Below are 16316 nucleotides of genomic sequence, written 5' to 3'. Positions count from 1 at the left end.
TGTTACAAAGTATCCCCAAAATTTCCAGCACCATTTTGGCCCTTTTCTTTAAAGGGCAGGTATTATTTAGTTAGGAAAGCACCTGTATGGTTTTGTAGTCCTGATCCAACTCATACTGTTGCCAGTGGGATATTTTCTGTTTAATTCAGTAAGAATTAAAAAAAAAAAAAAAAAAAAAGAAAAAAAAGAAAAAAAAAAAAAGTCCTTAAGTAAAACTTAGTGTCCTATATTAAAATGGTTGCTGTTAATAGAGATTTATTTGTGACTGCCCAGCTGGCTTACCAGTAAGTTGATGGAACATGAACAGCGTATTTCTTGAACCAGCTCTAAGGCAAAAAAGCTGAGGTTACTATTTGGATTCCCTGATGAAAAGCTGCAGTTGTTTCATTTATAGGTAAATGTATTCTGGCTGTTCCCAGAGTGACCTTGACGGCCAACTAGGTTGCTCTCAGTGTCAGCAGAAAGAAGGCTGTTGGTGTCAGTGGGCTTTGGATCAGGCTTTAAAGACAAAGAAAGCTTGTTTAAGGAGGAAAACAGACATAATGAATAGTCCTGATTTCCCAGGGTTTGTCACTTAGAGTTTAGAATATCAAGAAGACACTTTAAAACCTGAAGAATAATTGTTGTAAGTGAATTGTTTTGACCCTGTACGTTTCTACAATTGTATACAATAATAAAGAATAACAAATCTCTCTGGCTTACAAAAAAAAAGGCAAATACTTTATTTATCAATAGCATTTTAGCTGCTTTTTACAGCATTGCAATGACTAAACAAACAGCATAAAATAAACAAAGGAGAGTATAAAATCACTTTATTCCAGCTGATATCCCAAGACAATCTTTTGACTAAGTACAGAGTTAGATGTTTCAAGTATGGCACTTATATAAATAAGAGCAGAGAGAAGGTGATATATTCACAGTTAAAAGCAATGAACTCTGTTCCTTTGGTATGTGTATCATCATAGGTGACTGTAGGTGAATACATAACTTGGCTGTCATGAACCAACTACATTGTATTCATGCACATATTAGGGAATGAACTGAAATGTACCGATACATTTTGTTACTGATCATAACTATTGTAAGATGATTAAGGTCTCTGGTGAGTGTGTGTGTGGACAGGCAAACAAAAAAAAATGGCAAAAATATATTCAGCATTTATTGTTCAGCATAACTAACTGATGCACAAACTATGATGGAAAATAGCTATTAATACACACCAGGAATAAACTCTGTGATTTTGACAAGAAAAATAATATAAGACATCTGTGAGACAGGTGAATGCAGATATCTTGATTGAGCTGTGTTCAGGTTCCCTACAGTGCAATTACCCTCCTTTTAAAACATGCTTACATCTGCACATTGCAAGAGTTTCCCCCACCCCATCCCACCCCATATAGAGTATCCTTGCAGATTTTTAATATGAACATTCTACACATTTACAACGATTAGTCAGACAATCCGAACTGTAAACTTATCCTAATGACGACCAAAAAGCCGCCCCACCAACAGATAACACACAATCATTAGAAAGAAAAGTAGGAATAATAGTAGCTGTGCTGTAAGGCTAGATCAAGCATGGTTTTATAGCTGGTTTTTTCAGTCTTTTACACAGCACTGCATTTTGCAGCTAGTTCAGTAAGTGCAGATCCAATACCTTAATGGCTTTCTTGGTGGTTTGATAAAATGCTTGCCTAAGCAATGTACCTTTCCCTAATGGTATCTGGGTCTGTTCCACCTGGCACAGTGTTTCAGTTCTGTCACAGCCTCACACATAAGCTGAGTCACTTGACTGAGTCCTGCCAAAGTTAGGCATGCTCATTCTTGGCAGGTCCTTATTTCTGATTTCGTATATGGATTTCCTTTTTGCCTGTACGCCTCTCACTGCCATTTTGATCTTTCTCCAGCCCAAGTGGTTCAGTTCAGCCAAATTGAGCACCACACATATCCCACTGACAGCAAACATGAATACCAAGAATACAGTCTTCTCAGTGGGTCTAGAGACATAGCATTCTACTTCTTTAATGCAAGGGTATCTGTCACATTCGTACATGGAAGGGACATTGAATCCATACAGAAAATACTGTCCCACTAAGAATCCAATCTCTAGGGCATTTCGAAAGACCACTTGGATGATATAAAACCGAGAAATGCCTTCTTGCCTCCTCATCTTCGACTTTGTAGTTCTGATAGCAGGATTGGGGATTTCCTTCACTTCTAGGCAGTCTGGCTCTGCCTCTTTGGTGGAGTTTTCGGTGTTCTGCAGCACCCCATTGACAATCGTGTTCTTGATTTTCTTACTGTCCTCACGTTTCATCGAATCCTGGTCCCTCTCCAAGGTGAGGAAGACAGTGGAGTACCTCCGTTCCCTCTGCTTAGCAGACTGGTGAACGGAGTACGTTATGAAGCAGAGGCTGGGGGTGCACACCATGATGATCTGGAACACCCAGTACCTTATGTGAGAAATGGGGAACGCCTGGTCGTAACACGCCTGGTTGCAGCCTGGCTGCAGCGTGTTACAGACAAACATCGTTTGCTCGTCATCGTACACCGTCTCCCCTACGATGGCCACGATGAGTATCCGGAAGATCACCACCACGGTCAGCAGGATCCTGGAAGGGAGAAGCCGGTCAGGGCGCGCGGCCGGGAGCTGTCCGGTGCTGACCGGGCCCCGCCGCCCGCTTCCGCGCAGAGGCCGCGCAACCTGCGCGGCACGGCCTCGGCCGCGCCCGCCCGTGTGTGCAGCCGCGCTAAATCCGCCGCTCGCAAACCTCGCGGGCCGCGATTACCGCTCCCCCCCGCCCCCCCGAGGGAGGAAGCCGTCCCGCTGCGGCCCCCCCGAAACCCCGGGGGGGCGCGGAGGAGGGGGGGAGGCGGCCGCCCGGGGACGCTCCGGCCGCGGGAGCCGGTGGCGGGGTGTCTCCCCGGCGGCCGCCCGCTGCCCCGTGGCCCCTCGGGGACGAGGACGGCGGCGTTTGCGGGGTCCCCGCGGCTCGGTGACCCGTGCCGCACCCACACCCACGCACGCACTCCGGGCACGCACCGCGAGGAGGGTGCCCCGCGCGGCCAACCCGCTCGGACAGCAGGGGATCCCCCCGCGCCCCCCAGAAGCCCCCCCGCAGCCCTTACCTCCCTATCATAGTAGAATGCTGCTGCACGGCAGCTTCCAGTAGCCTCTCTAGAATAGTCCATTCCCCCATCGCTGTGCATCCGGAGACAAAGACTTTGGCAAGCGGAGGGGAATCTCTTCACTTCTTCCTTCCTTTTTTCCGCCTTTTTTTTCCTTTCCTTTTTTTTTCTTTTTTTTTTTTTCTTGTTTCGGGGGGAGGCAAAACAAACAGAAGAGCAACCCCTTCTCTACCGCCCGCAGTCCGGTGGCGGGAAGGCGGTTGGAGGCGGCAGCCCTGCCGAGGGCTCCCGGCTGGGCTGGGCTGGGCTGGGCTCGGCTCGGCTGGGCTGGGTTGGGCTGGGCTGGGCTCGGCTCGGGGCCCCGCAGCGGCCGCCACCGACCCGGCCCGCTCGACTCGTGGCGTGGCGCGGCGCGGCGCGGCGGACTCGCGGCGTGGAGGGAGGAAGGTTGGCTTTTAATGTCTTGCTGCCGCTAATCTGCCTTTAAGTATTCTCCGCTTGCGTCACTGACAGGTTGGTGGAGAGCAGCCAAAAGCAGCGCTCGGATTTTCTCATTTTTATTATTCCGGTGAATATAAATAAATAAATGCAATAAAACAAATGAAATAAATAAAGGAGGAGGAGGAAGAGCTGACCCAGCCAGCACGAGGTTCGTTGTGCAACCGAGCGCCTCCTTGCCGGAGCACCCCGGGACGGGCGCCCGCGGCCCCCGCCCCCCACGGCGCACACCCCACGGCAACCCCCCACACACACACACCCCCCACGGCACCCTCCCCCCACACATACACACACCCCGGCACCCCCCCCCGCAGCCCGGCCGCCCGGGGGGGGCAGCCCGCCGGGGAAGGGGCGCTGCCTCTCGACTGCTGCTTTGGAAAGCTGCCCCAGGGAGGGCCTGTGACACCGCGGCCCCTCCAGCCACCGACACCAGGCTGCCGGGGGCATTCCCAGGGGCTGCCGGGCTTTGCTTCTCTCCCAGAGATGGACTGTTTTCTGCTGCTCACAAAACAGCCGTGTCATACAGCAATAACCTTACCTGTTGTAACTGATTGCCCTTGGAAGATGCTAGACTTGAACACTGCATCTTTATCCTCTCCTGATTACAGATATAAGGATCACCAAGGAGAAGTGAAATGTATATATAGCCATTACAGAGAATTCTGCGACTAAGATTGGATTTACACTAGGAAAGAGACTGAACCTTCACACAAAGCATGTCTAAACAATAGAAGAATGAAGCATCTTGAATGAATCCCTGAATTATAATCAGTCCACATATTTCATTCCCATAAACTTCTATACTGTGTTTAAAATACATTTTATTTTACAGATATCCTTAGAGACTGTACTCAAGATGCCACCAAACAATTCCACACAAAACATTGGCACCAATTGGAATTGACTGTTCTCTGGTGGAGAAGCATAAAACGTATTCTGTATATTTCCATAAAGATCAAGGATAGCTTCATACCTGATGTCCTTTTTGCTCAACTAACCTCATTAAAATGCAACATAAGAGAAATTCTAGTCAGTCTGATCATAATGCTCCTACTGCCAAGCTCAGTAAAATCAGTCTTTCAAAACCAGAACTGCTCAGAGCATTGTAAACAATGGAGTCCTTCATTTTCTTTGCAGGTGCTTCATGAACCAATTGCATGTTGTATTAATGATGTTAAGTGTTTTCGGAATAGATGGGACCTTGCTTCATCTGTGCAGGGGACATCTGTGTGTTTTAGACACCCTAAGGTTTGTCGTATTTTCATTTGGAGTGTGCAGATGGTCTCTGATTCACATGATACTTGGTCAGTTGCCTGACTGGATGCCCAAATCTTTGAATTAGGAAAGTACTAAACAAGATCAGTGAATACCTCTACTTGCATAGAAATTGGTAGATTTTTCTTCTCTCCCAGTCAAGAGTCTGTGAAGAAGCATTCAATAATCTGGACTGTTTCTTTCTCACACTGTTGGGAATTACTGGGAAGACTGAATAATCACTGTTTTTTCTTGAAACCTGACTGCATCCTTCTTGAAAGCTGGTTCTCATAATTACTGCATTTGGGTTTTGTATGTAGTTTGTGAAAGTTGCTGCTGCAGCAACACCATAATGAAAAGGAGGAGGTCATTTCTTTAGTTTTAACAGGACTGTAGTATCTATCCAACTACCTTGACATCTGAGTGTCTCCTATGGACCCCAAAGTGTCTGCCTGGAGATGGATCTGAGAATGACAGAAATCAAAGCAGTAAAGGAAGCAGTAATCCATGTGTAGAAGGAGAGAGGGCAGGGAATACGCTAAGAAACTAATGATGATAATCCTATTAAGCAAACCAAACAGAGAGGGAAAGCCCATGATTGAAATTACTGAAGAGAGGAGAGGAGATTTTGGTTCACAGACAAAGATAAGAATTTCTACAAGTATGTTATTTAGAACTGGGATAGAAACCCCACTGATCTGAGCTTTTAGGACCAGTAAATAAAAAGGAATTAAATTCTGACCCTATCAAGGTCATAAAGGAATGCTACAAACATGTAAGCACTGTTATGAAATCGATTTTTAGTTAAATATGGTTTAAAGTCAAATACTTTCAGGCCTGCTCTTAACAGGAGTTACATCCCATTCTGAAATAGCTGACTTCTCCTTTTTTAACAATAACCTCATACACTCCCCCAACAGTATTCACATGCACAATACTTGGCCTTAAACTTGAGAAAGTTTACTGAGCTTCAGACCTTAGTGAGTTCGGGAAAAAAAAAAAATTCAGTGTGAGAGTCTCTTTTATGATGCTAACATATGTTTAAAGTGACTGGAAAACTCAGAGGACTTTGATGTATCTCAAACTTATCTGTACAATTTCTGGAACTATGAATTGCTGACCTCAGTTTGAGCCCTGAATTGTTATCAAAATAGAAGCAATAAGAATCAATGTGATGTTCTCTGACTGTTTACTGCAACAATGAAAGATTTGCAAAGAATGTATTCATTTGCAATTCCATTACCCAATACATGTATAGCAGCAACCTGTGGACTTGTTTGACAAATTGTCTAAATCACAAAGTGCTCAGACTATCTATAGTCATGATTGTAAGAGAGAGTTGTAGACATAAGAAGATTTTCAGCTTCTAAAGGTTCATCTTAGGTTTTACACCATTCCCCTGAATGCTTCAGCCTATGGTAAAGCCAGGATTTGCAGATCAGCAGGCTGCCAAGCAAGCTGTGGATGTATATTGCACCGTGTATGATATTCACGTTAGAAAACCATGCCTACACAAGCATTCAGGATTATCAAAGCTTTATGCCTCCCGGCTTACAAAGAACCATTTCCTAATGAAGCAGCAATACCAGTCTGCAGCAGGGCCAAACCTGTCTTGTTCAATATTTTGATCAGTTGCATACAAAGGAAAAAAAAAAAATCAACTTCCCACCGGACTCACAGGTGGCAGGCTGTATCTTTGTTTGTTTTGCTTTTCATTCAAAAGGAATGAGTATTCCTCCACAGACAACATTCAGTATAAACTCTGTTCTTCCTAATAGGAGCACGGGTGAGCTTTGCAAAAAGAAAACTTCAGAGTCCGCGTGTGTTCAAAGATGGCAATGCTGCAATATTAATTTGTGATAAAATAATATAGGATTTGGTCTGAAGAATGAGACCGTATGTGTCCTCAGTTTGATGCCAAACTGTGGTCAATCTGTCTCCAAGAAGCTGTAGGCCAGATTCGCTCTAAGAAATCCAGCCCTTTTGCCCTGATCTGGTTTTGTAAGGGGTCCAGAGAGCAGTCAAACCTCACAGGCTGCACATTCCTCAAGTATGGAGCAGATTAGACTGGGAGCAGAGCTGATACATTTGGCTCCCCTGTCAGCCCCCCTGCAGCCTGGACGTGGATGGTATCCCTGGGATGGGATGGAGAAGCCACATGACTAGTGCCATACCTGCTGTCAGACAGCGTGCTAAACAACTGTATTAGGCTTATTCATTATTGCCTATGCTGAGGTTTACTAATGCAAAAACACAATTCAGATCTTACACAAGCCTTCCCCACATACCACTTCCTTTTAAAGCTATACATTCATCCTAAATTTATTCCAAAGATTTTATCTTAAAAAAAAAGCTACATAGTACTATCCCAACAACCTTCCTTGCTGATCTTTTTTTTACAGTTGTTCACAGTGGATCTGTAATTGCAGCAAATAAATAAATGTCATATTTCGATTTCAAAACTGCAGGACAAATTACTCTATTTCATTATTATGTTGCAAATCACTGTTTCCACCAGTTGTAGCAAACTGGGAGCAAAGGAAAAGCTTTTAATTAAAAATTGTAAGCTATTAATAAAGAAAATAATGGGGTTTTCTTTTAGAAGGTTTTGTGACAAGTTACCTCATATCTGCTTTGTAACTGCATTTTTTAGCTAATGTTACAAAAGAGATTTTTCAGCATTACTTTCATAAAGCAGTAGAACTTTCTTTGGAAGACTGATATGATAAGTGCTTCCTTTCTGATAGTATCTGGTGTAGTCCATGAAATCTGTCATTAGCTACTACACTGAAAATGCCTTTTTAAGACCTCTCATAGACATCTGCTATGCTGTTTTCATTTGGTGCCACGCGTATTAATGAAATGATTGCATCAGATTATATCTTTTATTCATAAAATCATCTAGGTCATCTGCTTCCACCTACACTTTCTCTCTCATTAAATTGAGCATCTGTGTGTATGTTCTCCCCTCACTGTATGAGTACAATCCTAGCTGCAGTCAGCTGCTATGTGCATCTTAATAAGAAATCCCTCTCTGAGCTTTTTCTCAAATGAAATTCCTTCAAAAGACAGCTCTAGTGTATCACACCACAGAAGGTGTATTTCTCCTACAGTTTGAAAAGTCAAGACTTCCCAAAACGTACAAGATCAGGTGCACTAATGACCTCAGTCCTGCACAAACAAAAGCAACATTTCAAGAACACTGGCATTTTGCTGCCAAGAAATGGGTAGCACACTCTTCACAATTGGCCAACAGTGTTTGTGTCAAAGCTGTCACTAGCAGGGTAAGCACTTGCGGCGTTCCTTGTGGTGAGGATGGAATACAGCCTTTGTTTATACACTTCATCCTTGTGAATAGGAGGGTGTGGAGTGCACAGAATTCAGGGCTTTCTGTAATGCATGAACAGACAAAGTACTCACTTATCCTAATAATCATATAAAACTCCACTGGCATCAGAATCCATATCTACAACTGAAGATTGCTATAAATGGAAAGCTCTTCAGAAATATCAATTAATGTTATCAGTAAAGAAGGAATAAATCTATGAATATTCACGAGCTTTTCAAATAAGGGCTCATAAATCATGTTGAATTTCCATAACTGTTCTTGCCAAGGGGTTTAGTACAAGAAATTATTCATGAGGGGAGCAGGTATTAAATAAATATTCCTCAGTGTTCTGAACTAAGAGAATTTGAAATATCTAAATGCAACTGCTTTTACTAGAAAACAAATTTTAAGTATCGTACTTTTCTAGTTACAGAATATTTTATTCCCTGACAGAAAAAAATCACTCAGGTTTCATGTTTTCAAATTAACCACTCAAATCCATTTCCTTGGAAATATTTTGGACCTATATACTGAATCACAATTACATATATTTCTGGCATATATACAGCTCCCAGTGCAACTGAGTCTGCACTTCTTGCAAACTCGTGAGAGTAAACTCCAATTTATTGCAGATAGGCTGCAGCTAGAAGGAAAACTTAATTGAATCAAATTGTTATGAATTGACAGGCTCTGGACAGAAGTACAAAAGAAGCAAAATATTCCAGATGCCAGATCATCTGCTGCCAGTCTCTTGATTTTCCCTTCTCTGTTTCACCAGTCTCAAAAGAGCACTGAAATTGTGCTAAATCATCCATTAATGCAGCTTCATGGACTATGATGGCTTAAGTGTAAATTTGTGAGCAAATCTTATGTGGATTCCCATTATAGTCTAATTTAAGGTTCCATATTCACTAAAGAAAGAGTCTCTCAAAAATACATTGGACACAGAAGAGTGTGAAGGATTCCACATAATCAGATTTAGTACACACTCTGTAAGGATGCAAAGAAATATGCACATACTAACATAATAATAAATTAAATAGGGGAATGAAAATGATCTTTCACTGATGAACACTGATTTCCTAGAGTCTATTCTTTAAAAGATATATATTACAAAATATATGCAGCCCTATATAACTGAACAGGGCATTAAGGTAAAATATCAGCCAATTATATACCCACTATGCCAGAACCAATACAAAATATTGGTGAGACTCTGTTTTGTAAACTTTATTTTCCTCTTTTCTTTACAAATTAAAAAGAGTTACAAATTTTAATCAGAAGAAATCTCCACCCTATGGTAGTCAATATTCATGGTGCTAATGGCAATTGCCACTGACTTTAGTCAAGTCAAAATGTAAAAACCCTTAAGATCTTATTTACACCAGAACATTTTTAAATCTCTAATGGCAGAGTGTGAATTATGGGAAAGCTAGTGAGTGCTTCAGAATACCCAGAACAGCAAAAAGTAAGATCACATTATAATAAAAGAGCCCTCTATATGAGAACTCCAAGCAGCATTTTGATCCTTCTTGTATTCCATAGGGAAAAAAAATATATATATTTATGAGAGATCGTGCTTCAGTATTTCAGTATGAATGCATTACATCAAACATTTTTTTCAGACCTACTGTTTTGCTTTGCCTTATCTACATTTTTTCTTCATCCAAATGCTGAATCTCTATACTCCCAGCTGTTTTTAGTTCAGTGGCATGATTTACAGCAGACTTTCTTTCCTTTGTTTTGATTGTTATACCACCATATGTCTTCTTGTGGCCCTCACTCTCATCCTCTCCCTCCCCATCTCAGCAGTCTCAGAAGGGAATTCACATTACATTAAAGCATCCCTTCAGAGGCCAGGCTGAAACCATCCCTCGAAATAACTAAGACAGTCAACTGATTGATTTGAAAGTAAACTATGTCAGTGAAAGGGAGTGAAAATCAGGAGTTCAGTAAGAAATACAGAGGTACTTTTTTATCCTTCTGTCATTCAAAGATTCTACAGCTACAGTAAAATGTGTGAAATATATTTGATATTAAATCCATTACGGATATATAAGGTATAAACACATACACACACATAAGCTAGTGTGTGCAAATGCATGTGTTTCTGCATGTGTTTCATAATTAGTGTCTATTTGCATGACAGACTGCAAAAAAGAAACATGAAATAATATTGAATAGAGAATTCCATGGGAACTCCTATTCTGTAGAAATCCTCTTCCAGAAGATTGTTAAGGTGATTTAAATGGCCTGTGTGTGATAATATATTTAAATTCCATGTGATTTTAGACTTTGTCTCAGGTAAGGCCTTAGCTAAAAGCTGTTGAGTTATCTTTTCAGTTACATTAGTAGAAGCTGATCAAGAATATACAGTCACAGGTTTGAGAGAAGAATCTGACATATTTTGTAGAGTTCATGGAATATTTTTTAAAAATATTTTCAAGTGAATTTAAGTTTTATAAACATGCAGGAGTGTCAATTTTTTAGTCTAAAATCTTTAATCTAGTCTACAGATCTACATATTTTCACTGGAAAATACCGATTCATAGACCCAGAATAGTTTCCAGACCCATCCCAACTATGCACATCTGGAGTTTCACAGGTGGTGATTTAAACTGGCATTTTTGTGAGTTCAACAACTGCTATTAACAAACAGCATCTGCTCAGTGCTGTGGAGCATGCTTTGTTTTCAGAACACCATTTGTTAATCTTTCCTAAACAAAAAGTTTTCCAGGATGAGCGTTTCATTAGTTTTTTTTAATATTTCTATTCCAAATCAAATTTGGAACATCAAAATTTTCTATGAATCCAAAGCCCTGAGTTTTACAATACTCAATTTCTTCTATCCCACATAAAATTGAGGTCGTTACCTATAGATTTTGTGAAAATCTAAATGTTCCGAAATATTCAATTAATAACTATATTTTCCAGAATCTATTAGTGATGGTGTACTTTTGACTATGCTGCTGGAAAGAATTTGTAACACAGCAAGAGAAAAATTCAATCATTCATAAAACACTGTAGAACCCCTACAACTGTGCATTATTTATTTCTGTGCTTTTAAGAAAAAGACAATTCATCATTATATGTAATGTTGCTATGGTACTGGAAGTTACAGTTTCTTTTTCTAGGTAACAGTGAAACCCACGTAATTTCTCACATAGGTCAGAGTTGCTCAAGGGCTGCATTGATTTACACATACCCCATGCAAATCTGTCCTCATTTTAATCAGATATTCACTTTGCATTTTAGATTAAGAGATACTGCTTTGTAGCTGTTTGCATCCTCCTTCACACTTTTCTGTAAGAAAGTGAGGACTGTTTCCCTGTGAGAAACATAACCGAACTATCAGTGATTTATAGAATAGGAAAAAAAAAAAAAAAGAAAGAAAAAGAAAACCATTTTTCATGGTACCTTGCTCCAGGATTTCCTTAATCTGAAGCTGTGCCTGTCCTACCGAGTGGGAAATGGCGTGGGAAGACGTACCGCTTCCCTTGGCCCATCGCAGGAGGCCAGGCCCTGCCTGGCCAGGCTGGGTCGCACCGACAGCCGCGCCAAGCGGTGGTTTGCCCCATGGCCACCGCCCGGGCCCGCCCCACCAGCGCCCGCCCAGACACCCAGCTGGGGGTCAGGCGAAACTGAAAAGCTCCATCGCCCACCTCTCGCCAAGCTGAACACCCGAAACAGCCCCCAAACCGTAGAATCTGCCATTAAAATGTTTGTCGGCTGAAACTCAAAGGCTAAAACAGAGCAAGAACAGTGTCATATATTTACACTTACATGCAAATGGGTAAATATTTTATGTGTACATTTCCATAAACTATTATTTTGTGTCAATTACTGAGATTTACTGCAAATACTACATTGGGGTTTATCTACATTTTCTGGGTTTTTTTTCAGTTTTTGAAGCATCTCTTACATTTGTACATGTCTGTACCTGCCAGGACCACAATAAAAGAACTACAGAATTTTATTTTCTTCAGTTACCCCCTCCAGAATATTTCCATTTTGCACACAAATTCCTCAGGGTAGACTCACTTAGGCTGTGTTCAAACCAATAAAGAGGTCATACCTCCTGACACAGGACGGGAAGCTTCCCCTTCACCATCTGGATTTACCGCCATTTTCCTTCTTCAGCACAGAGCCACGATGAAACACAGATGGTGGAAACTTCTAAGAATGAGTCTATGAACAACTTCTTATCTCAGAGTCTTCACTCTGCTTAAAAGGGAAAGATAGGTTACAGTGAATCGACAAAACAGAAGGACCAGGGCTCCTAAACTTTAGATAGAATAAAGATTTTCACATGGTTAAAACAGATGAAAATTACACACAGAGCATTTTCAGACAGGAGTTTCAAGGCCTCGTGCTGAGATGCAGCTATCCAGTGTTTTCTCAAAACCAGACCTCTTCTGAGGTTGAGGAATAGAAATCAGTAGATTTCCAGCCCTGATTTCACCATGTAAGTGTATCCATCCTGTAGTTTCAGTGGACAAAAAACAGGCAAATGCCTTCTAATATTTGCTAATAAGCACTTAAAGACTTGACCTGTTTAAAAAACGTGTCAATAAGTAATATGTCGAAAATATATGGATAAATTATCAATCTGATTTGTTTCATTAGTGTTGTTTGATACACTTCATTATTTCATGGATTTCTTCAAAGTGAAAGGTCTGCCTTGGAGCAGAAATTGTATTATAAAGAGAAAAGGCTTACAGGAAAGCTAGTGCAGAGGGGGAGAGAAACAAAACGACAGTCAAGTCCCCACAGGGCTTTAATAAATATTTGTGAAGCATATTTAGTTTAATTACACCAACTAGTTATCAAAGTCCAGTGTCATGCTGCCTGAAATGTCAGTGCAAACTGTTCCTTGAGCTTGAAGGCACTATGTATAACAAAAATTAATGTGTGAAATCCAAATATGACTGCCACAAAGACAAACAAGGCATGAGAGAAAACATGAGCTCCAAGATAGATCAATTAATCCAACGAACACCAACTAGACAGGTGGATGAGTCATACACACCGTGCAGGCAGAGTTCCTGTTGAATGGAAAATACACATAATACAGCATGTTTCACTGAGAAAAAGACAATGTGGCCAACAAGCTCATCTAAATTGGGTGGCAAGCATCCTACTTGTGCCATGGTGATAGAAACATCCTCAAGCAGAGAAAAGGGACTGAGTTTCCCCCTTTATAAAGTCTCTCCTCTTGTGATTAGACCTTCCCAATAATGTAATCTCCCTCAGTTTTTAAGATTTTGGAAATTAAAAAAAAAAAAAAAAAGAGAAAAACTATAGTGTAAAGTAAGACATTGGTTTTGACATGATAAATAAGAGCTATCTTTTCTTTTCACTGGGAGATTTATCAAGGAAATATATCAAGAATATATCAAGTGAATGTATCAAAAGATATTTTATTGTTCTTTTCTCTGGCAGCAGAGAAAAACAATCTTTCCAGAACAAAGAAGTGCCAATATACTTGCATCACAGAGCCATGATGATTGTCCTGCAGAGATGGTATGACCTATCACAGCTGCCTCTAGAACAAATCAAGTACACCGCTACAATGGCTATGAATAGCTTGTGAAAATATTTTTATTTCTAATTAAGTGAATATGTAAAAAGGAAAGCCAAATCACAATACACATAGAAAAGGCAAAGTTAAAGTAGTACATGACTCAGATTCTAAGCGGTCTTCTCTGACTGCATAGCATTGCATTCTTACTTAAAAGAACACAAAAGTGTTTCTTATTTTTGATATTTATTATGAAAATCATATTCTCAGAAGTCAAAATTATATTCAGAACATACAAAACATACAGGTGCTTTCAACACATAAAACCTCCAGCATTTTGGTGGGCATAATAAACATTTCAAAGGTTACACACACCAGCATTTAAGTTGACTCTCAGTACCTGCAGCAGGTTGCACTAGAATCCAAATCAGGACACACAGTTTAAAAAATCCACACTAAGTGCCGTTTCACAAAGACAAACTGAAAGAGTGTCTCCACTTCACTCTTTCCAGTCACTATATTCAATGGTTAATTAGAGGCACATACTGGAGAGTCACAGCATGGGAAGGAAAAAAAACCCAACAAAACTCTTTAGGAAAACAGCCATACCCTCACCTACTTTAGACAGTATCATTGGCTTCAAAACAAGAGCAGTGTTCCAATTTATCTGACCTGAGCATTTGTCCTTTACTCTTTTCTTTTTGGACCTAAGAATATAGTGCAGCATTTTTATTCTACATTTAAGTTATATCTGAAGTTTTAGTCTTCCAAAATAATCCTCATTGAAGCAAAATATATTTCACTCTTCAAGAGATATTTAAAGAGGTCAATTTACCTATGATTTGGGTAATTTTTAAATTATTATGGAAATGACTGAATTTGGATACAGTACCCTCTTTCCCTAGCATACTTCCCTCCATTGCTTTCACCAGGAAAATTGTGTTTGTGGAAAGAGGAGGGGATCTGGGGGAGAATGTCAAATCAATGTAAAGACTTCATGTCAAGTACTGACAGCAGAAATGACTTGTAACACACAGGTTTTGTTGATAGCTCAGGAATTTCATTACATACTCTTCAGTGCCATCTGCTGTAATCAGATGCATTCAAAAACTTAAGAGAGAATCAAATAGCCAGTCTCAACAGTTCCATGGCAGAGAAAGTACTTAACTCAGGGCTTAGGTCTGTCCTACAAGAGTAGAATCTCATTAAGGAATCAAGTGCACATCACCAAAAATTAACTCAGTCACAACAACTGCCATGTTCTTTCAGATTTTTGCTACACTTTCTTAAGCGGTAGCAAAATACCCTTTACACAACTCGATACCCATGAGAATTGTTGCTTTAGCACCACAGCACCTCCTCCAGTCAAGCAGGGACAGAACTGCACGTGCCAATAAGGCTTGAGAGCAGCTGTAGGGTTCGTGTTCACCCTGTGAACTTGCAGAAAAGATGTCAATAAACAAAATTTTCCAGGGTACAAATGGGATTTGGGTGCCTAGACTCCAAAACCCCCCACACTGTAAGACAATGGCAAAGCCTTTATCTCCTCTACAACCATTAAAGTTATTTTATTAGGTGAAGAAAAAATAGTTCCATTATGCCCTTTATTGCCTTAATGCATTTTCTGCAGTTATTTCAAAGAAAATAATAATTATTTTTCTGTGTGTCTTAGAGTAAGTGTACAGTGTGATTTATTTTATATCCATTCTGTCCTTCAGAATTTAAACAGAGCTCTAGAGTTCTTAAATTATGTCCTAGAGAACCATTTTCTGCTTGAAAAAACTTTTTTTTTTTTTTTCCAACAAGACTTGCACAGTGGATTGTTTGTCACAAGATACATGGCATATTTTCCACTTGAACATTTCCGAAACTTCATGTACTAGACAGACTCCATTTTTCCTGTGTGAACAATATGCCATAATCTGCTTTTTATTAGCTTTAGAACACTCAAACTCTGATAGGGTCTCCATTTCTCTGGATGATACAGACAGACACACAGAAATATTTCCTATAAACACCTTTTGGTTTAAATAGGCAAGATAAAGGAACAGAAAAACATAACAAACTTTTATCCTTTTCCATGCTGAAAAATTCCTAGCTAGTAGCACCTGCAATGCATTTTCAGGACACAGAGCACTGTAAGCTTTAGCAAAGCACCACCAGCAGTTTGCTGGGTTTTGCACAGCAGTATTTATCTGTTCTGTGGTATTTGTGGCATTCTCTATACTTAGATTGGCAAATGCCACAAATACCATCATAAAATTAACCACTGCGAGTGATAAATGTCAAGCTTTTAATAGCACCTACTGTCTCTCTGTCACCACACGACCCTATTTGGAGATTGCACAATCACCATCTCTACATTATTATTTATAAAATAAATAGCCATTTTAGCATTTTAAATGACAGTATATTTGCTTTGCATAATATACATGGACAGAATGAGCAAAGGAACCCTTTGTATGCCTTTTGGCAGAAAGAAAAGCCTGCAAGAGACTATTCTTGACGATAATTTAATTTGCTGTTTGCTTACAAAAACAAGGTCAAAAGGTAGTTTCCTTTTTCTGTTAGGTGCCAGTACAATGG

The 16316-nt window shown here is 40.4% G+C and overlaps 1 protein-coding gene across 1 annotated transcript; it reads right to left on the bottom strand.

The window, feature by feature from the left end:
• Nucleotides 1-795: 795 nt before the first annotated feature.
• On the bottom strand, nucleotides 796-3671 carry GJD2 (gap junction protein delta 2). The gene is made up of 2 exons (XM_042790925.1): nucleotides 3130-3671; nucleotides 796-2612 (listed from the first exon to the last, which is right to left on the bottom strand). The coding sequence occupies exons 1-2, from the start codon at nucleotides 3198-3200 to the stop codon at nucleotides 1769-1771; spliced, it is 915 nt and encodes a 304-aa protein (XP_042646859.1). The 5' UTR covers nucleotides 3201-3671; the 3' UTR covers nucleotides 796-1768.
• Between the last annotated feature and the right edge of the window lie 12645 nt (nucleotides 3672-16316).

This window comes from Tyto alba, unplaced genomic scaffold, assembly GCF_018691265.1.
Source record: "Tyto alba isolate M040663 unplaced genomic scaffold, T.alba_DEE_v4.0 Super-Scaffold_18, whole genome shotgun sequence".
Taxonomy (NCBI): Eukaryota; Metazoa; Chordata; class Aves; order Strigiformes; family Tytonidae; genus Tyto; species Tyto alba.
This window is presented reverse-complemented; position numbering and strand designations above follow the sequence as displayed.

Coding starts and splice junctions, on each gene's coding strand:
- GJD2 (XM_042790925.1), bottom strand. CDS start 3,200: ATGGGGGAATGGACTATTCTAGAGAGGCTACTGGAAGCTGCCGTGCAG. Junction 2,613..3,129: donor CATTCTACTATGATAGGGAG/GTAAGGGCTGCG, acceptor TCTCCCTTCCAG/GATCCTGCTGACCGTGGTGG.